The 23,406-nt window shown below is 42.5% G+C and overlaps 1 protein-coding gene across 7 annotated transcripts in view; it reads right to left on the bottom strand.

Annotated features, from left to right (window-relative positions):
• Nucleotides 1-469: 469 nt before the first annotated feature.
• LOC135512079 (RNA binding protein fox-1 homolog 3-like) overlaps nucleotides 470-23,406 on the bottom strand; it is a 798,827-nt gene continuing 775,890 nt past the window's right edge. For 6 of the 7 annotated variants that reach the window (XM_064933722.1, XM_064933720.1, XM_064933725.1 and 3 more), the window contains 2 exons: nucleotides 18,894-18,972; nucleotides 14,108-16,784 (listed from right to left, as the gene is read on the bottom strand). In XM_064933722.1, coding sequence (XP_064789794.1) covers nucleotides 16,740-16,784; nucleotides 18,894-18,972 — 124 coding nt within the window. In that variant the 3' untranslated portion in view covers nucleotides 14,108-16,739. Of the gene's footprint in view, nucleotides 2,233-14,107; nucleotides 16,785-18,893; nucleotides 18,973-23,406 lie in introns of those variants that run through there. The other variant, XM_064933724.1, reaches the window with a different exon arrangement.

Genomic DNA, 23,406 nt, shown 5'->3' with positions numbered 1-23,406 from the left:
GGCACACAGGACAGTATGCGGCTCTGCAATTCTCCTCTCCTGGTGTTCTTGTTCTCATCAAATGTTAAACGCCTTGGTTAGAAGCGTTCTGACTGATCCAGTAATGATTACACTTATCTGGAGTGAGTCTGTCTACAGGGCACTGGTGTGTTCCACATAATACCTTCCCCAGTCACTTTGGCCTTGACGTGACCAAAGTCCAGCATTATGGTAGAAGAATCATTTGCTATATTATCATTGTGTAATGTACAACATACATATTGTTACAGAGTACAGTTGGTTTGTTTTTAAAAAAGAACAACATTTACATAAAAAGTCCAAGAGTTTTTGAAGTTACATTCAATAGCTGAACCAAAGGAAGAACAGTAAATAGACAAACAGAAATAATGCCACACAATTATAGTATAAATCTCTCGATATGTTCGACAGTGCATTAAGTCCTGCGTCATGAAATCAAATATTGATAAAATTAAAAATTAAAAGCTCATTTAATTCCAAGGGTTGCAGATCACAAATAGATATACTTATATTCATCATTTATAAATGTTTTTTTTTCTTACTCAGTAATACAATAAATACAACATTAGTAAATGGCTACAATGGACTTTTTCCCACCATGTCTGACAGCATGTTATTAGTACAATGTTTAAATATAGAAGGATGTCACTCAAGTAGAGTTTGATATAAATAGAAAGGTTTAAAGAGACTTCAATAAAATGTTGTTGGTTGGTTTTGACAGAACCTTTTCTCTCTCTCTCTCTCTCTCTCTCCCCTCTCCCTCTCCCTCTCCCTCTCCCTCTCAGAATGAGCTGGAGCCCATACCAAAGATGGATGGAGGAGTCAAAGACTACATCCCAAATGGCACCCTATTTCCCACATAGTGCACTACTTTTGAACAGTAGTATATAGGGAATAGGGTGCCATTTGGGACGCGTCCCAAGTGACGATTGGGAGTGGACAGCTCCCATGTTTCTAATTTGTAGCTCGATCCCCAACCTGCCCACCACCCCCCACCCCAACACGATGTACAAAAGAAGTGATTTGTTTACTACACAGCACAGCCACCTCAACCACAACTACACAACAACATGTTTTGGTAGCGACGCCGTGATTCAGGGGCCTGCTGTGGCCGGCAACAGACATGACCTCTTGATACTAACCCCTGACCTTAAACCTCCAACCCGTTGTCCATGTTAACTTTAACTCCACATGCCCCCCTGGACACCTAAATACAATTCAGTGTGTGTTCCCTGGCTTTTTACAGGCTTCTCTGCTTCCTTGCTGAACACACACCTTCTTATTCTTCCATTGACATTGGAGGGGGTCTTTTAGTTTAAGCTACAGAGATACAAAGTGAACTGGAAGCGCAACGTGTAGAGAAGAGCAGTTTTTAAAGTGGAAGGAAGCTCCGAGAGTTTAGCTCCACACTAGAGTTTAAATGTCCCCCATTATATGACATCACTTCTTGTTTTCACTCCCTAACTTTCACCATAACCCACAGAAAGTAATTAATTCTAAACTGCAAGTTAACTGCAGAGGCTGACCTGTAAATGTGGCCCATTAGTGGTCAGAGTTTGTGTGTGATGTCATACGTTTTTTACCGTTTCCATGGAAGACGCAGCCAAGCACTCATTCGCCTGCCATCTGGGGTTGTTGCTACGGCGTCACCACGGTGTTACCATGTCATTACCATGACGTCCATATGAGTCATGTCAGGCAGACAAGCAGTCCCTTACCATCAGCGTCTTGCCCCCCCCCCCCCCACACACACCTCCCATTCACCTGAACTTCCCAAAGATACATTATACATCTCTGTTTTTTTAGTTTGTTTGTTTCCCCCTCACATTTTTTTTAAGCATACTTATACATTACATATAATAATATATTTACATACATTACTCTTTGCTCTTTTTGGAAATCATAAACTTAAAAAAGTTTAGAAAAATAAAATAGTTTTATGGTGCCCTTTCTCTTGGTCTCGTCCGCCCAGCAAGGCTTGTCCCAGGGGAAAGCTATATCTCGCTCCGCCCCTAAAACTCCAGGCGCAGTGGTTTAGGCCGTTGTTATGGTGCTTGGCCAAAACATCTTCCATCTTCTCCCCTTTTGAGCCTTGATAGAAGGGATCCTGACAATGTCCTTTCTTTTTGTATTTTTGTTGATTTCGTTTATCTTGTTTTTTTTTGTGTTCTTTCTTCATCCATGTTGTCATCCTTCTAGTTTTGGTTTTATTTACTAGAATAGAATAGAAAAAACAAACAGGTCAATGTTAATGGATACTTTTTTTTCATATACTGTATACTTTTATATTTAATATTTTTTCAATAGCATATTTTTTCATATATTAAATTCCAAACAGGAGCACCTAAGACATTTAATATATTTTCAAATTATAGGGACAGGTGTAAAGTCAATCACAATCACAATCAATACAAAAACAACAACAAAATCAAATCAAATCAATACAACAATATAACAAATATAAACATCAGTAAAATCAGTAATGTTTTAACTTGTTTAACAATAAACAAAACATTGACGTTGAGATCATGAGTTAAGACTGTGAATAAAAAATACATTACATTACATAATAACTAACAGAGGATTATAAACTGGGTGGTTTGAGCCCTGAATGCTGATTGTCTGACAGCAGTGGTGTATACCACAGGTATGACAAAACATGTATTTTTACTGCTCTAATTACGTTGGTAACCAGTTTATAATCGCAATAAGGCACCGCAGGGGTTTGTGATATATGGCCAATACACCAAGGTGAAGGGTTGTGTCCAGGTACTCCGCGTTGCGTTGTGCCTAAGAACAGCCCTTAGCCGTGGTATATTGGCCATATATCACACCCCATCGTGCCTTATTGCTTAAATACCCTGTGTTTCATTAACCTGTAACAGGCTATGAGTTACTACATGCAGCTATGGAGCAATTGCAACTTTTTATGCTCACAATTTCTTGTAATTTTCATACAATTAAATGAATTAACAGTGGTAAGTACCTTTTAATTGCCTGTACTTACAGTACATAGCAGGTACATTGTAATTAGAGGTTATACCCTATGGCTAGTAATGTTACATGCAGTAGGTTATAGGTTACCACTAGGTAATGTAAAGTGCTGTCATAAAAGACAGTTTTAGAGTTTAGCAGCTAAGAGAGAGAGAGAGGAGAGAGAGGAGAGAGAGAGAAAGAGAGAGAAATGAGGATAAACTGCATTAAATTCCTGGAGAGGGAGAGTGTTCTGCTGCACACAGCAGGGGTTCTGTTGACGGGCTATAGAACCCCTTCATTTCAGAGAGATGAGCCTCTGGTGTGTCGATCTTCAGAGGGAGAACACAGAGGCCGACTTTAATTTCAGCAGCACTTTGTAGTCCCTCACCCCCTCCTACTCCCTGCTCCTCCCGGTCCTCCTGAGAGAGAAACCCAGAAACCAGCACAGCTGTGCCACGGCCTCACCTATCAGCCCCAATAATGCCTCCCTCTTGTCTCCAATAGTGGACGTTCCCCCGGCCTTACGTGGGAGGGCCCTTAAAGCCCTGCTCCACAAACAAACACAGGAATAAAGACAGCCTTCTGTAGAGGAAGGATGGAACAAAAGAGACAGGGAAGGCGGGATGGAGAGTGAAGAAGAAGAGAAAGAAGAAGAGCGGTGGTGTGAATCCCCCTGGTCGTTGTTGTGGCGAACGCTGCCGGGCCAAGTCTCTCTCTCTCTCTCGCTCCCCCTCCCTACCTCAGAGAGCAGCGCTGACAAACATATTAATCACCTCGGGCAAATAACTCCCAGAGAAGTTAATGCACTGAGAAGCCTTCGCCGCAGCCCCCCACCCCCTGCCTCTCCTCAGCTCGCCCCACCTGCCTGCGTGTGTGTGTGTGTGTGTGTGTGTGTGTGTGTGTGTGTGTGTGTGTGTGTGTGTGTGTGTGCTTCAGTGAAGACTTGAGCTGAGAGCACCAGCTCCTTCTCTCTTCCTGAAAGCGAGAGAGAGAGAGAGAGAGAGAGAGAGAGAGAGAGAGAGAGAGAGAGAGAGAGAGAGAGAGAGAAAAGAAGTGGTAGAGTCGGCTGAATCATCTGTCATGTTTCAGAAAGCAAAGCAGAATCACCTTGCGTTACTAATGGCATCAGCATCCTTGAAAGAATAGACGAACGTGAAGCCTGGGGGTGACTTGTTTTAAAGACAAAGTATATTGAGTTTGAGGATCAACAGTTAAAAATGATATATTCGTTTGATATAAACCTTTGATATCGGGCTGAGATGAATGAGAAACTTTCTCTTTTGTCAAGAGTAACAGTTACATACAGTACAGAGTATTGATAAAGTACAGTAGTGTAGCCTGATACAAGAAGGCTTCTGGGCATATCTGGAAAGTACTAACTTTAAACACAGAACAGTAATAACACAGAAGTATAGTAAATACACTGTGATGATGACCACTTCACAGGTGAGTAGATATATAATACACATACAAAAGATCATTTGCAATACATGTGTACATAAACACAGTGTTTGGAGGTATTTTGCTTGTAGTTTTAGTCAAATATACTTTTTAAAGAAATCCCCTGACATGTAAAACTGCAACATAGTTTGTTTCAAACAGAACAAAGTCGCACAGACAAACAGTACCAGTAAAACGTTTGGACACTCATTCAAGGGCCTTGATGACATCTTTGCACACTCTTGGCGTTCTCTCAACCAGCTTCACCTTGAATGCTTTTCCAACAGTCTTGAAGGAGTTCTTACATATGCTGAGCACTTGTTGGCTGCTTTTCCTTCACTCTGCGGTCCAACTCATCCCAAACCATCTTAATTGGGTTGAGGTCGGGTGATTGTGGAGGCCAGGTCATCTGATGCAGCACTCCATCACTCTCCTTCTGGTCAAATGGCCCTTACACAGCCTGGAGGTGTGTTGGGTCATTGTCCTGTTGAAAAACAGATGATAGTCCCGCTAAGCGCAAACCAGATGGGATGGAGCCATGCTGTTTAAGTGTGCCTTGAATTTGAAATAAATCACCAACATTGTCACCAGCAAAGTACCCCCACACCATCACACCTCGTCCTCCATGCTTCACGGTGGGAACCACACATGAGGAGATCCTCCGTTCACCTACTCTGCGTCTCACAAAGACACGGCGGTTGGAACCAAAAATCTCAAAGGACCAAAGGACAAATTTCCACCAGTCTAATGTCCACCAGTCTAAGTCTCTTCTTCTTATTGGTGTCCTTTAGTAGTGGTTTCGTTGCAATAATTAGACCATGAAGGCCTGATTCACGCAGTCTCCACCTGAACAGTTGATGTTGAGATATGTCTGTACTTGAACTCTGTGAGGTGCAATCTGATGTGCAGTTAATTGCCGATTTCTGAGGCTGATAACTGTAATGAACTTACCCTCTGCAGCAGAGGTAACTCTGGGTCTTCTTTTCCTGTGGCGTAAAGAGAGCCAGTTTCATCATAGCGTTTGATGGTTTTTGCGACTGCACTTGAAGAAATGTTCAAAGTTCTCGAAATTTTCCGGATTGACTGACCTTCACGTCTTAAAGTAACGATGGACTGTAATTTCTTTTTGCTTATTTCAACTGTTCATAATATGGACTTGTTTTTTTACCAAATAGGGCTATCTTCTGTATACCACCCCTACCTTGTAACAACACAACTGACTGGCTCAAATGCATTAAGTTGGAAAGAAATCCCACAAATTAACTACTTTTAACAAGGCACACCTGTTAATTGAAATGCATTCCAGGTGACTACCTCATGAAGCTGGTTGAGAGAATGCCATGAGTGTGCACCGCTGTCATCAAGGCATAGGGTGGCTACTTTGAAGAATCTCAAATATAAAATATATTTTGATTTGTTTTACACTTTTTTGGTTACGACTCTACATGATTCCATTCCATGTGTTATTTCAAAGTTTTGATGTCTTCACTATTATTCTACAATGTAGAACATTTTAAAAATAAAGAAAAACCCTTGAATGAGTCCAAACTTTTGACTGGTACTGTATATTGAAACGACTCAGCTCTCTGCATCTAGCTAGCTACACACAATGAAAAATGAACATATCGATTGAATCAAACCAAAGAAGCATACTGGAGATTTTAGATTTCTCTTTCCATGAACATCTGCACCGCAAGTTTGGCTTTTTATTCAAAGGATACGGCAATGAGAGGCCTACAGTCGAGTTTAGATTTTTTTTTATCCCACATGGCTCCTTTGGCGTTAGCATTGTGGCTCTTCCTAATATCTACCAGAATACTGTCACCTGGTATTCCATTGAGAAAAGCCATCTCTGTTACTTTACATGGGAGAGATAATGATGATTTACGAAGCAAATAAACTTCCCAGCCAGAGAGAGTTATATCAATACAAACGGTGACCACTACCTCTGGTGGTGTATGGGCTATGGGCTATGGACATTGACTTGGGTCAGTGGAATGGAATTAAGGTATACATTAATGGATTGTTGTGGAAGAGGGAGAGATTAGCTGAGGGAGCCGATGGCAGCCATTTTGTGGCTGGCCCGTGGCCCGTGGTGCCATCTTACAAATGACTGCATTAACAGAGCCAATTAAAGTGGCAATCATTTAATGGTCGCCTACGCAGCCATGCGAGACCAGGCCTTTTATCACGTCAATCGGCCATAAGGCGGTAAGATTCAGTTAGAGCAGAGTTCTGCAATCTGGCCAGTGGACCGACTCAGCTCCGCTCTCCTCTCAATAAAACATGTCTCAATGTCTCCACTCTCAGCACTGACTGGGCCCTAGGAAGATATAAGATAAGTTATGTCCTTTGAAAACAAATACACTGAATCGCCTAATTTAATAAAATATATCAATTTTAAGTTCATAGTGATAAAAATAGTCTGGGGATATTTGGGACAAACAGTTAAAAACCAAAATATGGGAATTTGATATTTCGCCTTTTCATAAACTCTTGAAGAAGACATGTTTTCAGGGTGGGGTTCTCTCCTTCATCAGACATCCAGGTGCAGATGGAGGGATGGGGAAAAAAGAGAAAAGAGCAGCATTTTATAGAGCCACGTCCTTCTCTATCTCGCCTCTGCAGTCATACTACCCAGGATGCTTCTCCAAGCGCTCTTTGAGTTTTAGGAGCGTTGTAAAGACGTTTACGACAAAAAGCAACAAACAAAACAAATCAACATCAAATAAAAAAACACATAGTGCTTGAACTCCTCTAGGTTATTTGGACCATTGTACAGACACGCAGAGTAGTATATCATGATAATACACTTCACATCGAGCCATAGACACATAGAATGACATGGTAAGCCATGGTTGGGTCTCAACCAGCAACCTATTCCTTATATAGTGCACTACATTAGACCAGGGCCCATAGGGAATAGGGTGCCATTTGGGAAGCAAACCATCTCTCCCCTTCTGTAAAACTATCAACAAAAAGGTGAAAGCATTTAAGTCATGTCCCCACTTTTAACCCCTATAGGTCATGATATACTTTTATAAAAGGAAGAACATTTTAGTTTTCATTTTCTTTCTCAATTTTCTCAATAATAGCAGTATAATCCATTTGATATACTAATAAATGCTATGCTATAACGCTTTTAATTATGTAATAACACACAAGTAGTGGAAGATAATGATTATTGGAAAAAAGCACACCTTGTAGAAAACAAACCAAAATAACTTTAACTCTGAAAGAAATGTGTCAAGTGCCATGGAAGAGGTTAGAAATATAGAATACAAGTAAACATACAGTATGCCACACCAGAATATTACTTACATGAAAATATAACCGCAACATCAGAGTTGGTATCCCACTACCACAGAACAGCTGTTTGTACAAGTTAAGGTTATAGGTCTACTGAGAGTGTTCTCGAGCAGGGTTTCCCAAACTTGGTCCTGCCCCAACTTTTTGGATTGCCCCAGGCAGAACCTTTTCTAGTTGAAAAACGTTCCTTGAGGAACCCCTCTGAAAAGGGTCTTCGAGGAACCCCATGTGCAAAGGTTCAAACCAAAACCTTTTTTTGCAATGGGAGGGGTTCCATTTTGAACCTTTTTAATAATATATTGTAGCGGTGGCAGCCTATGAGAAAATTGGAGGCAAAATGGAGAACACCATCATGTTCGTGAGAGTCTCCCCTTTCCATAGTGGGGTCATATTAGTTTGTAGCCCGAACGGTTCGGATGGTACAGACCGAAGATGGCACATCGTCGGTACCAACTTCAGACGTGTCCCATGAGGCTTGTGGGGGTCGTAGAGCAAAACAGAGAACAACATCCTGTTTGTGAGAATCCCATCTTTCCATAAAGTTAGTAGACCAAACTGTTTTTATGAGAAATGCAATTTTTGGTCTGACAAACAGAGTTGTAGCTCTGCCACTTTCCACCGCAGATGCAGAAGGCCAACATAGGTGAGACTGATATGTTGTGGATTGAGACTGATATCTGTAGACTAAACTGACTGATTTTGATGGGGACTGAGACTGATATCTGTAGATTAAACTGACTGATTTTGATTGGGACTGAGACTGAAATCTGTAGATTAAACTGACTGATTTTGAATGGGACTGAGACTGAAATCTGCAGCTTAAACTGACTGATTTTGATGGGGACTGAGACTGAAATCTGTAGATTAAACTGACTGGTTTTGATGGGGACTGAGACTGAAATCTGTAGATTAAACTGACTGGTTTTGATGGGGACTGAGACTGATATCTGTAGATTAAACTGACTGATTTTGAATGGGACTGAGACTGAAATCTGCAGCTTAAACTGACTGATTTTGATGGGGACTGAGACTGAAATCTGTAGATTAAACTGACTGATTTTGAATGGGACTGAGACTGAAATCTGCAGCTTAAACTGACTGATTTTGATGGGGACTGAGACTGAAATCTGTAGATTAAACTGACTGATTTTGATGGGGACTGAGACTGAAATCTGTAGATTAAACTGACTGATTTTGATGGGGACTGAGACTGAAATCTGCAGCTTAAACTGACTGATTTTGATGGGGACTGAGACTGAAATCTGCAGCTTAAACTGACTGATTTTGATGGGGACTGATTTATCATGTAATTAGATTGACACAAGAGTCAAACTCTTAAATAATATTATAGGTTCCTCCAAGAACGCCTCAACTCACCGCAGGTGCAAATATGAAACATTGACTAGCAATGGTTCCTTGAGGAACTCCAGGGTTCCTCGAGTCACCATTAATTCCAAGAGTGATTGAAAATGTTTTATATAAATACTGAAATATTTTCGATGGATATGTAAAACATTTTTTACTGGATATATTGGAGGTGTGAGCCAAGCTTCTGAAAGACGTTTTGACGTTGAATCTGCCAAAGGTTAAGGTGTACCGTAATCTATTAATATGAACAGATCAACAGCAATGAGACCTACACAACAACTCTGAACATTTGAAGCCCCCTCGGTTGCCCTTTGGGTTATGTAACAAGCCCCAGATATTGTACTAAGAAGATAGAAGCTCTAGTAATAACCGGATAGATCAGATTCTGTACGGTACAATCTGAATCAAACAACAGCTAGGTAGTAGGATGTGTACATTTAGAGACAGAGATGTACATGTTTGTTTACATGTTTTTGAAAATATATGACTCAATCCTTGAGGCTTGAGGATAAATTGGGTGATGGACAGTACAGTAAGCACATAAGACAGCCAGACACATGTTCGGAATAATACAAAACAGAACATACAATACTTGGTCAACAATCAGGCTGGTTCCACCAGGCTAATAATATACATCTATGAGTGAAAACTTAAGTGTATGAGAAGTGAATCCTAAGTGTGAAATTTAACAGAACCCCAAGGACATGGGGGTTAGAATTACATCTCTTCACTTTAAAAGGAGAAGAGAGGGAGAAGAGAGAGAGTGGAGGAGATGCAGTTTATCCAATCCATATTTCACAATGGCCTTCTGATCATTGGGAACAGAACGGGAGAATAAAGAGAGTCTGGAGAAATAGACAAAACAGCCATAGAGGTGTGTGTATGCCTGTGCTTGTGTGTGGTGGAGTCAGTCTGGTGTATCTTCAAATGAGATCAGTGCTTATTGACTGAGCTCTGTTATCGCTAATCTGTGGAGTAAATTGCCTCGGTGGCTGTTCCTCTATACAGTCTCCTTACTTCTCTCGCGGCCCGCCGCCACTGACTCCCTTCTTTACGATCCCATCATACAACGTGTGTGTGCGTGTGTGTGGGTGTGTGTGAACGTCTGTGTGTAGATGAGAATGTACCTGTTTGTCTGTAGAAGTGTGTGTGTGTGTGTGTGTGTGTGTGTGTGTGTGTGTGTGTGTGTGTGTGTGTGTGTGTGTGTGTGTGTGTGTGTGTGTGTGTGTGTGTGTGTGTGTGTGTGTGTGTGTGTGTGTGTGTGTGTGTGTGTGAGGGGAACATCATCAGTGTTGTAAGAGGTTGTGGGACGAGGAGACACTATTTAATTGTCACAATGACCTGCTCTCTTTCTTTCTCTCTCTCTCTCCCTATCTCTCCCCCTCTCTCTCTCCCCCCTCTCTCTCTCCCCCCCTCTCTCTCCCTCTCTCCCCTCTCTCTCTCCCCTATCTCTCTCTCCCACCTCTTTCTTTCTCCCCCTCTCTCTTGCCCCCCTCTCTCTCTCTCTCTCTCTCTCTCTCTCTCTCTCTCTCTCGCTCTCTCCCCCCTCTGTCGTTCCCTCTCTCTGGGAGAGAGAGACATATGGAGAGAGAGAGACAAAGAGAGAGAGATATGGAGAGAGAGACAAAGAGAGAGAGATATGGAGATAGAGACAAAGAGAGAGAGATATGGAGAGTGAGATATGAAGAGAAAGAAATGGAGAGAGAGAAATGGAGAGAGAGATATGGAGAGAGAGACAGAGAGAGGGATATGGAGAGAGAGACAAAGAGAGAGAGACAAAGAGAGAGAGAGATGGAGAGAGTTGGAGAGAGATATGAGGGGAGACAAAGAGAGAGAGATATGGAGAGAGAGATATGGAGAGAGAGACGTGGAGAGAGAGATATGGAGAGAGACAACGAGAGAGAGATATGGAGAGAGAGATATGGAGAGAGACGTGGAGAGAGAGACAAAGAGAGAGAGATGTGGAGAAAGAGACAAAGAGAGAGAGTTATGGAGAGAGAGACAAAGAGAGAGATATGGAGAGAGATATGGAGAGAGAGATATGGAGAGAAAGATATGGAGAGAGATTTATGGAGAGAGAGATATGGAGAGAGAGATATGGAGAGATATGGAGAGAGAGCCAAATAGAGAGAGAGATATGGAGAGAGAGACAAAGAGAGAGATATGGAGAGAGAGATATGGAGAGAGAGACAAAGAGAGAGAGAGAGATATGGAGAGAGAGAGACATGGAGAGAGATATGGAGAGAGAGACAAAGAGAGAGAGACATGTGTAGAGTGAGATATGAAGAGAAAGAAATGGAGAGAGAGAAATGGAGAGAGAGATATGGAGAGAGAGACAGAGAGAGGGATATGGAGAGAGAGACAAAGAGAGAGAGAGATGGAGAGAGAGTTGGAGAGAGATATGAGGGGAGACAAAGAGAGAGAGATATGGAGAGAGAGATATGGAGAGAGAGACGTGGAGAGAGAGATATGGAGAGAGACAAAGAAGGAGATATGGAGAGAGAGATATGGAGAGAGAGGCAAAGAGAGGGACATATGGAGAGAAAGATATGGAGAGAGACAAAGAGAGTGATATATGGAGAGAGAGATATGGAGAGAAAGATATTGGAGAGAGAGACATGGAGAGAGAGATATGGAGAGAGAGACAAAGAGAGAGATATAGAGAGAGAGACAAAGAGAGATATATGGAGAGAGACATGGAGAGAGAGACAAAGAGATAGAGATATGGAGAGAGAGACAAAGAGAGAGATATGGAGAGAGAGATATGGAGAGAGAGACAAAGAGAGAGAGAGAGATATGGAGAGAGAGAGACATGGAGAGAGATATGGAGAGAGAGACAAAGAGAGAGACATATGGAGAGAGAGACAAAGAGAGAGAGAGAGAGATGGAGAGAGAAACAAAGAGAGATATGGAGAGAGATATGGAGAGAGAGACAAAGAGAGAGAGATATGGAGAGAGAGACAGAGAGAGAGACAAAGAGAGAGATATAGAGAGAGAGACAGAGAGAGAGATATGGAGAGAGAGACAAAGAGAGAGATATGGAGAGAGACAAAGAGAGAGAGATATGGAGAGAGAGACAAAGAGAGAGATATGGAGAGAGAGATATGGAGAGAGAGTTATGGAGAGAGAGATATGGAGAGAGAGACAAAGAGAGAGATATGGAGAGAGATATGGAGAGAGAGATATGGAGAGAAAGATATGGAGAGAGAGACAAAGAGAGAGATGTGGAGAGAGATATGGAGAGAGAGACAAAGAGAGAGACATATGGAGAGAGAGACAAAGAGAGAGAGATATGGAGAGAGAGACAAAGAGAGAGATATGGAGAGAGAGATATGGAGAGAAAGATATGGAGAGAGAGACAAAGAGAGAGACATATGGAGAGAGAGATATGGAGAGAGAGACAAAGAGAGAGACATATGGAGAGAGAGACAAAGAGAGAGAGACAAAGAGATAGAGAGAGACATATGGCGAGAGAGCTATGGAGAGAGAGATATGGAGAGACAGACAAAGAGAGAGATGGAGAGAGAGACAAAGAGAGAGAGATATGGAGAGAGAGACAAAGAGAGAGAGATATGGAGAGAGAGACAAAGAGAGAGAGAGATATGGAGAGAGAGTTATGGAGAGAAAGATATGGAGAGAAAGATATGGAGAGAGAGACAAAGAAGGAGATATGGAGAGAGAGATATGGAGAGAGAGGCAAAGAGAGGGACATATGGAGAGAAAGATATGGAGAGAGACAAAGAGAGTGATATATGGAGAGAGAGATATGGAGAGAAAGATATTGGAGAGAGAGACATGGAGAGAGAGATATGGAGAGAGAGACAAAGAGAGAGATATAGAGAGAGAGACAAAGAGAGATATATGGAGAGAGACATGGAGAGAGAGACAAAGAGATAGAGATATGGAGAGAGAGACAAAGAGAGAGTTATGGAGAGAGAGACAAAGAGAGAGCGAGAGAGAGAAAGCGAGAGAAGTTTCACCCAATACCCTCACAGAGCTGAGCTTGGTCAGGTGTGTGAGGTGTAACATCACAAATCGTTCCCCATCCCAAACCTTTTCCCCCTTAACTGTCAGTAGATCCAAGATTGATGCCGGTAGATAGGGATCAATCGATACCAGCTACATGGTAGTCTCTTACACTCCCCTCCCGCCTCCTACTTTATCTCAGTAAGACTGAACATCTTCTCCTATGGGAGTCCTAACATCCTTCCTAATGTCAGTCACAAATCTAAAAGCACCTACCTCCCTCTCTCTCTGCCCTCCCACCTATGCACCTAAAGGGTGTGTCCCAAATGTCACTCTATTCCCTTTCGAGTGCCATACTTTTAACCAGGGCCCATAGGGTCAAAAATCTCAGTTCAATTGGGATGCACCCGAGGTCTCCGGTAATCAGACTGTCTATATGGGACAGTGTCTGGGACTGGAACACAGCATGCTACCATGCAAGGTAACAACTCAATGGCCTAATCAATACAGTATGTGTGTCTATCTGCCTGTGCTCTTCTCTCTTCCATATCGTACAAGCCTATAGTGTGGTTATTATTCCAGTAAAGAACACTAGCCAATCTCAGGGGACGAGACATGGTAGTCTCAACAAAAACAGAGACACTTTGATCCATTAAAGCAGCAGTGCAGTCAACCACGTGATTTTCCACTTTAAATGTTTTTATATTTAAATTATACTCCACACTCTGAAATTGTGAAAATTATAATAATGCCCTTTTTGTGTAAAAGCTGTTTGGAAATATAAATGCCTGGAATTTCAGCCTGTTCAGGTGGGATGGAGTTTTTGGCCCAGATCATGACATCACAATCTGATCTGATTATTCTGACCAATGACCAGTCATACTTTGAAGGGGTAAGTGGGTCAAATTTTAGTCTAGATGATCCTATCCGCCAATCAGGGCTGTGTATGTCAATATATTTACATTTGTATCAACACGCCCACATGATCAGACTGAGCTAAAGGAGGATCAGGTAAATAAATCATGAAAAATATATTTGGAGTTATTTTAATGAAATAAACACATACAGTGATATATTAGACATACAGTGATGATTTAAAAATGACTTTAGAAAGACTGCATGCAGCCTTTAAAAAACAAATGAGTGTGAAGAAGAGAGTTCAGGGTCCTTTCGCTCATCTTAAATCATATATCTATCATTTTGATAACACCACAAGTAACCATCAACATTTCCCTTCAACATCCTCTTTGTTGAATAGTGTTAATCATTCATTTTGGCATGGCGAAAAATAATGACTTGAGATATTTAAGGACTCGTTCTGAAAAGAAAAACTGACCAATGAAAGAATGCACAGCAATATCAACATGAAGTATTATTGCTTATTTTGTAGATACTGTAGCTTATTTGGTAGAGGAAAATGGAAACCATACAAAGTGTCATTGTGTAAAAGAAACGCTGTGTTCCGCTTTAACAGAACATGATGTCATATTTTTGCATTGTAATTTCAGAAAATGTCCATAATATATCTGCAGTAATAGTGGAAAAAAAAAAATTCCACCTAAAAAAAACATTTTGGGTGCATACAAATTGCATTGAAAATGTAGCCTTTCTATTTGACAACAAAAGACAGTTTGGCTTCTGCTGGGAAGCCTCCCTCTCTTCCAGTGTCACTCAGAGGCGTGGTCATCTCCTTCTCGAGCACAACCAACAATGGCAGATTGGGGCAAGGGTCAAACATATATAAATCGTTCTGATTGCTGGTTGCAAAAAATGTACGCTCACTTTCCGTTTGTGTGTGGAAACAATGTGCTGCAATTTGCCTAGCTTCCTCAAGGTGCAAGCAAAGTTAGAGTGCTGTACCTTTAAAGCCATTCTGTGGAGATGGGATACTTTCTGCCTCTGGCTCAGTGCCACAATCAATGCTCTCTCTCTGACACAATGCTGCTGCTGCCCAGGCCACACAGCAATGGCTGCCATAGCTCTCCCAAAGATGGTGGAGAAATAAGATAGTTTACTCAGGCCGTTAACCAGTGAATTGTTTTTGTCAAGGTTCCTGTCTGTTTAAGTGGGCATCCCCTCTCTCCCGTGAGCATGCTTTCCTCCATAATATCTGGCATGCTCAAGCAAGAACGGGTACAGCTGGCTCTGGTCTACTTAGTGTCCCCTCCCCACTCACCCCACCTGCCCTGTCTGATCTGCTCGACCAACATTTTTTTGCCAGTGTGATGTCTCGCTCTGGGGCACCACCTCCGTGGGTGGGGGCAATAAGTAGGCCAGAGTGGCCCTGCCCCTATCAGAAGAAATTAGCAAGTCGAGTGTCTTGCTTTCTCTTCTGTCTCTGGTTCTCCTCCACTCCACTACCATACATCACTTCCTCCTGCACAGAGTTCTACAATACTACATCCTGTCAGCCATTTTGTTGCAGCTCATACTCCTCTTTATATATAATACAAGCCATTTAACAGATGCTTTTATCCAAAGCAACTTACAGTCATGAGTGCATACATTTCTTTACACATGGGTGGTCACAGGAATCAAACCCACTGTCTTGAGTTTGCAAACACCATAATCTATCAACTGAGCTAGAGACAACCACCCAGCTGAGTGAGTTTCTGTTTCTCTCATTAGCCTAAGAAGTCTCAGGTCTACAAACTAAAGGCTTGTTATTATTGGTCTGCTCTGTAGGCTTTGGGTCCAGCCAATACCCTTAAGGGGATGAAATTGGCCGGCTGTACCATTTACTTACTTAATAAAACCCAGTTTGAAATTTGTTGCTTAAACTGGAATTGCTGACCATTAGCGGGCTTAATGTATATTGGGAAAATGACTAATTGAAACAATAAGGGTACAGAAAATGGGTTGGAATTAAAACCCGCAATCACAGACACATCCCACAGGAGCCGAGTTTGAGAGCACACACTTACAGAGAGGAAAATACAGTGGCAGCATTTCTCTGTTTGTTGGTGAATTCCCTCTGATTGACTCACATTATACAGAGGCAGCAAACCGCACCATGAAATACTATTGTCAATGAGAAAGAGTTCAATTAATGACAATATTTTAACATTTATTGAAGAGAGAGAAAAGTGAGAGACCTACATGTATTCCCTCATCTCCAATTTCTCTCTCTCTCACTATGTGCTTTCTTACATTCAATAAACCATCAATCTCAACCCAGAGAAATACAGGAAATTCAAAATAGCATCATTTACAATACAGCGATGAAAGACAATGCATATAGTCAAATAAAACTCTTAAAATGAGACATCAATTTGAGAGATTCTTGACAAGGGGTTCATGTGTTTTTTGGAGCTGGAAGTGTTTTGTTCTAGTTTTTGTTTTCCAATGGGAAGTATGAGTTTAGTTTGATGGTTGTTTTTGTTTTCCACCAGGAAGTATGAGTTGAGTTTGATAGTTGTTTTTGTTTTCCAATAGGAAGTATGAGTTTAGTTTGATAGTTGTTTTTGTTTTCCAATAGGAAGTATGAGTTTAGTTTGATAGTTGTTTTTGTTTTCCAATAGGAAGTATGAGTTGAGTTTGATAGTTGTTTTTGTTTTCCACCAGGAAGTATGAGTTTAGTTTGAAAGTTGTTTTTGTTTGTTTGTTAGTTTGTTTTGCTGGGGGGCAGAAGGAGGGAGGCGTTTGTCCCTCTCTCGCTCTCTCTAGTAGGGAGTGAAGCGACTGCAACCTCCTCTGTATAGGCTAGCCTGCAACGTCAAAGATGAAAAAAGCTCCAATCAGTATTCAGTATGGAAGCTTGGTTTATAGAATATTATATTGGCTTCTGTTTCCTTTTTCCCCTCAAAACTTTCTTCCCTTTTTACTTTTTTTATTTTGTTGCAAAGGTTGGAGTGTTGGTGGAAATTGAGAGGAGATGAGTCCTGGAGACGTTAATGTGTTTGTGTGCGTGCGTATGAATGTGGCGTTATGTTTGTGAGAAAGGAATGGAAGGAGTTGAAAAGTGATTGGTCGTAAGATTCTTACTAAGCAGTGACTAAATTCTCTAAAGTTTGACTCTTCAATCAAAACTAGAAACTTCAATCAAAACTACAAATTCTAAATAGGTCATTGAATCAGATATACAGTAGCTAATTCTCTTTCATGTCCAGATCACGATTTATACACAACATGCACCCCTCACTCTGCCTCCCTCTCTCTGCCCCTGCCCCTCTCTCTGTCCCCGCCCCTCTCTCTGCCCCCCTGCCTCTTGCCTACCCTCCTCTACACCTCTCCCGCTCCTCTGCTGCTACCCCTCTCTCTGCCCCCAAGCAGGTTATACAAGTATCCTAGTACAGACATGGTTGCCTAAATCTGTCCCGCTGCCCAGAGCCCCTCATTAAAAGTGGCATAGATGATTATCTGCCTCTCCTATCTTCTCCTCTCATATCTTCTCCAGCCCAACTGCAGAGGGAAGCAGCTAGCTCTGCTCTAACCTCCCTGGACCTCATTAACAAGACTCTTAACCCAGGAACTACTCATCAAACATCATTAGATATGATTAAATATTTCTCTCCTACTCAGTTTCGCTCTCTCTTTTAGTAAATGTTTGTTCTTGTTCAGTGATTCTACAAGATGGCATTTAGCCATCTTGTCACTTGTTGTTCCGCCTTAGTGTTTGGGCCAGATTGATACTGTACCCCACCCTCTTCTATTCCCATTCAGCCTATCCGTCTTTCTCCTAACATTCTGTGCTTTTTACTGTAGTGGTGTATGGATAACAGTTTGGTTTGTTTGGGCGTGATGGTGGTAAAACATCTGCAGTGTACGTATAGTTAGGAAAAAGGGAGGAACATTTTGAGAAAAAAGAGAAGAAAAGGAATAAGGGAATAAAAAAACACAGGTCACAGTTTTAATTAAGTAAATGAATAGGAAAAAAATGAGTCGAATAATTAATGAAAGCTTTTAGCTAGCAGCTGCACGAGGGGGGGGGTCGCTCGGTAAGGGAGAAGGGGGAAGGAACGGGGGGGGGGGGGTGCGCTTTCCGGCATCACGCGCGTGTCTGCACACAACACCATGCACATCTGTCTAAGGCAAGACCTCTCATCCAATCAGCTTCTCCAACAGAGCTAAGGGGAACTGGGTGTCATTTTTCTTCTCTCTTTATATATTTCTTCTTCCTTTAATCTCTCATGGCACGCCACTGCATGCACTTAATGGTCGTTCATTTTTGGAGGAAGTCCTTATCCACACCCGGGAATGAAAACAAATTGTTTTTTATTTTTTTTTCTCTTTTTTTGGGGGGGGGGGGCTCTCTTTTTTATCAGCAAGATATTTTTTCATCTTTGATGTTAGCTGCAAAATCTAGCTAAAAACAAACATTAACCAATTGACTATTTCTTCCTGTGGAAATTTGGGAGACTCCACTGATAGTGGAGGATGTACAGGTCTCATTTCAATTTCAAGCAAAGAGATTCAGGCCAATTAAAATTGAAAGGGGTTAAAGAATAAGACAACAATGTGTCTGGTTCATTTACTGAAACAAGTCAGCTTTAAATCTCACATTGAAAAATCACAATTCAATTCTCCTCACAAGTGTCCATTCTATTTTCATTTATATGAATCTGTACATAATGAATATATTACATTTATCATACATTGTAGTTATATCATGTATCTTTAAAAGAGCCCAAACACTTTCTATAGCGCTCGGACTACTAGTCTGCATCTCAAATGGCACCCTATCCTCTATAGAGTGCACTACTTTTGATCAGGGCCAATATGGAATAGGGTGACATTCTGGATGACGCCTTAGTGTTAAATATGAATACGTTCTAGTAAGCAGTGGTCAAAGTAGCAGAAGAGGACAAAGGACTCACCATAGTACCCACACTGTACGTGGCCGCAGGACCAATCGTGTGGTGATATGGGTCTGCTGTTGCATAGACTCTCCCATAACTGTATGGGAGAGAGGAGAGAGGAGAGAGGAGAGAGAGAGACCACACCCTTGTCTTACAACGTGTCTTAGTGTGTACAAGTGTGTTCAGGATTCATTTTTACAAATTACATAACATTTATCATGTTAGACAAAATCAGATATTCATTCAAATTCAGTATTGGGAATTGTTTCTCCTAACGGACCTAACCTCAAATAGGAATCATCTGCACTTCCGGTTTGATTGAATAACGTCCCTTAAGAGTTTTGATAACAGATAAGTAGTGTCAAACCGGTTCACAATGAGACACTAACGCTCTGGGTCGTCGATTTTAACTGGGGTCCGGAGACTAGATCTATAATCATTTCCCCTCTCAGTCACGTTACAGACAGCCCTATGGGATGGAAATGCAATCGATGTCTCGCTATAAATGTACGTCGTAAAGGTGAGAGTGTGTGATTGCAATGATTTGTTTTACCCGTTTCAATTTATGAGAAAGAGGAGGGAGTGTTTTATCTTCTGATGGAGGTAGGGAGGGATGGGTGGAGGGAGGGAGGGAGGGAGCGATGGGAGGGAGGGGAGGAGGGATAGAAGGATGGTTGGAGGGAAGGAGGGAGGGATGGGATGAGGGATGGGGGAGGGGAGGAGGGATAGAAGGATGGGTGGAGGGGTGGAGGGAGGGAGGGGTGAGAAGAGGGAGGAAGGGAGGGAGGGATGGGTGGAGAGATGGGAGGGAGGGAGGGAGGGAGGGGGATGGGAGGAGGGAGGGATGGGAGGAGGGAGGGAGGGAGGGAGGGAGGGAGGGAGGGAGGGAGGGAGGGAGGGAGGGGAGGGAGGCAGGGAGGGGAGGGAGGGGAGGGATGGGATGGGAGGGATGGGAGGAGGGAAGGAGGGATGGGAGGAGGGAGGAAGGGATGGGAGGAGGGAGGGAGGGAGGGAGGGATGGGAGGGAGGGAGGGACGGGAGGAGGGAGGGAGGGAGGGATGGGAGGAGGAAGGGAGGAGGGAGGGAGGGGAGGAGGGGAGGAGGGATAGAGGGTAGTAATGAATGTAAAACCAGTTAGATAGACAGAGGGAGGAGTTATGTATGAGCAAGAAAGAGGGATAGAGGGAGATGAAAAGTAAAAAAGGGTGATAGATGTAGAAAAATTTGACCCGAGACTAGAAGACAGAGTATATGAAGCCGAAAGATAGCAGAAAGAGGGGGATATTGGCAGAGAAATAGACAAATACAGGGTTCAATAGAGAGGAAGAGATAGAGTGAGGTTGATAGAAAGAAAATGGAAGCAAGAGAGAGTGACTAGAAAGAAAAAAAGAGAGAGAAATAGACCGTCTGGTCTAGGGTCATCCCTGCCCTTTTCCTGTTCTCAGCTCCTCTCTCTGAAGGCTTATTCCCTTTCTATTCACCAGCACTAGCTCGGAACTAATCCCACCATCCCTACCTCCCTCCCCCCTTTCATCCCTCTATCCCTCTCTCTCTCTCTGAGACGGGACAAGCCGGGCCGCATCAACCACTTTATTTATTCCTCTCCTGTACATCCCTCTCTCTAGTCCCTTGTTTGTTTGCTCTCCTCCAAAAACGAGAGATGCCAGTGGAGGTCTGGAGGGCAAAGATAAGGCCCTGTAGGGGTTGGCCTATCAGAGAGAAGAGGAGAAAAGAGGGATGGCAGATAGGAGGGATGAAATGGGGGATGAAAGGAGGGATGGAGCAGAGGTGCAGGGAGGTAATGATGGCATGGTGGGAAAATGAAATGTTGGAGCATGACATCGTTGCAAAGAAGTGCAAAGAAGAGATGAAAGAAAGGAGAGGTAGATTAATGGGAGGAAGAAAGGTAGGTGGTCAATATGCAGGGGAAGAGATGTGAATAGATGGATGGATGAAGAAGGAGGGGTGGGAATAGATGAAAAGGACGCCCTGTTACTACACTCTAAAAAAATGTTGGTTGTTTGGTTGACCCAACTGCTGGGTTGCAGGCATTGGGTCACTTAGTTGGGTTGTTTCCTTTAAAAACTACTGGGTTATTGGTGCTGGGTTATTGATGCTGGGTTATTGGTGCTGGGTTATTGGTGCTGGGTTATTGATGCTGGGTTATTGGTGCTGGGTTATTGATGCTGGGTTATTGATGCTGGGTTATTGATGCTGGGTTATTGGTGCTGGGTTATTGGTGCTGGGTTATTGGTCCTGGGTTATTGATGCTGGGTTATTGGTGCTGGGTTATTGATGCTGGGTTATTGGTGCTGGGTTATTGGTGCTGGGTTATTGATGCTGGGTTATTGGTGCTGGGTTATTGATGCTGGGTTATTGATGCTGGGTTATTGGTGCTGGGTTATTGATGCTGGGTTATTGGTGCTGGGTTATTGACATATGATTCAGCGGGTCAGATCAGAAGACTGGAGTTGTAGTTTAGTAGGGGCGTGGCATTCAGATTATTTTTGACCACCTGTTAGAGTAAATGTCATTCTTGTTCATCTGTTCTGTTGTATAGTTTCCACATGTTAAGGTTGAACATTGACACTTCTTTAAATTCAATGAGGCTTACAGAAGTGTATTTGATTTATTTAACTAGGCAAGTCAGTTAAGAACAAATTCTTATTTACAGTGACTGCCTACTTGTAAAGCCCCCCCGGCCAAACCCTCCCCTAACTCGGACAACACTTGGCCAATTGTGTGCCGCCTGAAGGGACTCCTGATCATGGCAGGTTGTGATACAGCCCAGGATCGAACCCGGGTCTGTACCGCTGTGCCACTCGGGAACCAGAGTTCCCTTAACACCTATGTAAATCCTATTGTTTGGACACAATAAGGTGGTTTGCCTCATTATAATTTATAACAAAGAGAGCTATAATTTGTAATAAATTATAATATTACAGAAACATTTGCAGTATGTAAACTTAAGATAATGAACAGGAATTACATTTACTCTTACGGGTGGCCAATTAGATCTAGTTGAAAGCCACACCCTTAATAAGCTAAGGATTACATTTTTAAAAAATACCCAGAGTTCAACCCAGCATGAGAGCAAAAAATACCCATAGTTCAACCCAGCATGAGAGCAAAAAATACCCAGAGTTCAACCCAGCATGAGAGCAAAAAATACCCAGAGTTCAACCCAGCATGAGAGCAAAAAATACCCATAGTTCAACCCAGCATGAGAGCAAAAAATACCCAGAGTTCAACCCAGCATGAGAGCAAAAAATACCCAGAGTTCAACCCAGCATGAGAGCAAAAAATACCCAGAGTTCAACCCAGCATGAGAGCAAAAAATACCCAGAGTTCAACCCAGCATGAGAGCAAAAAATACCCAGAGTTCAACCCAGCATGAGAGCAAAAAATACCCAGAGTTCAACCCAGCATGTGAGCAAAAACTACCCAGAGTTCAACCCAGCATGAGAGCAAAAACTACCCAGAGTTCAACCCAGCATGAGAGCAAAAACTACCCAGAGTTCAACCCAGCATGAGAGCAAAAAATACCCATAGTTCAACCCAGCATGAGAGCAAAAACTACCCAGAGTTCAACCCAGCATGAGAGCAAAAACTACCCAGAGTTCAACCCAGCATGAGAGCAGAAAACTACCCAGAGTTCAACCCAGCATGAGAGCAAAAAATACCCAGAGTTCAACACAGCATGAGAGCAAAAAATACCCAGAGTTCAACCCAGCATGAGAGCAAAAAATAACCAGAGTTCAACCCAGCATGAGAGCAAAAAATAACCAGAGTTCAACCCAGCATGAGAGCAAAAAATACCCAACTGATGGTTAAATCTATCCATGCTTGGGTACTCCCAATAACCCAATTTGTTGGGTTATTCACGCAACCCAGCGGGCGGGTTCAAAATAACCAATATTTACCCAGCGCTGAGTTACTAAAGAACCCAAATTGGGTTGTTTTTAACCCAGCATTTTAGAGCGTAGTAAAGAGGTAATGTTACCACTATGCCAGCTGTCATGTCCTTTCTGTTGACATGCACCACTCAAGAACATAGCAGCTGATTGGCTGTGGAGACTTAAGCAGACAGGACATGGCTATGTGTTTGTGTGAAAGAGCTCCCTGGGGAAGCAGAGGCAACAATTCTCTCAGTTCCACACTGATCCACTGCCTCTAAGCCCTCTTAGCCAACAATAAATAACACTCCACCCCTCAGTGAACTGACTGACTCACTTTAAATCACAAGAGCTTAAAAAAGAAGAGAAAGAAAATAAGGAGAGAACAGAAAGAGAGATGAGAAGATGACACAGAAAAACATACAGGAGATCAGTCAGAGGGAGAAAAATAGCAAAATAAATGATTGACAGAGCAAGAGAGAAAAAAGAGAGGGCGATTAGAAGGAGAGAATGAAATAACTCTAGCAGAGAGAGAGATACAGCCAGCCCTTCACCTGCTCTGCTCCTCTGTTCATAATTCCCCTGCGTTGTCTGATAAATCTAACATTATCTGTGGCCTACAGGCTCCCGATGCC

Source organism: Oncorhynchus masou, chromosome 24 (assembly GCF_036934945.1).
Source record: "Oncorhynchus masou masou isolate Uvic2021 chromosome 24, UVic_Omas_1.1, whole genome shotgun sequence".
NCBI classification, from domain to species: domain Eukaryota; kingdom Metazoa; phylum Chordata; class Actinopteri; order Salmoniformes; family Salmonidae; genus Oncorhynchus; species Oncorhynchus masou.
This window is presented reverse-complemented; position numbering and strand designations above follow the sequence as displayed.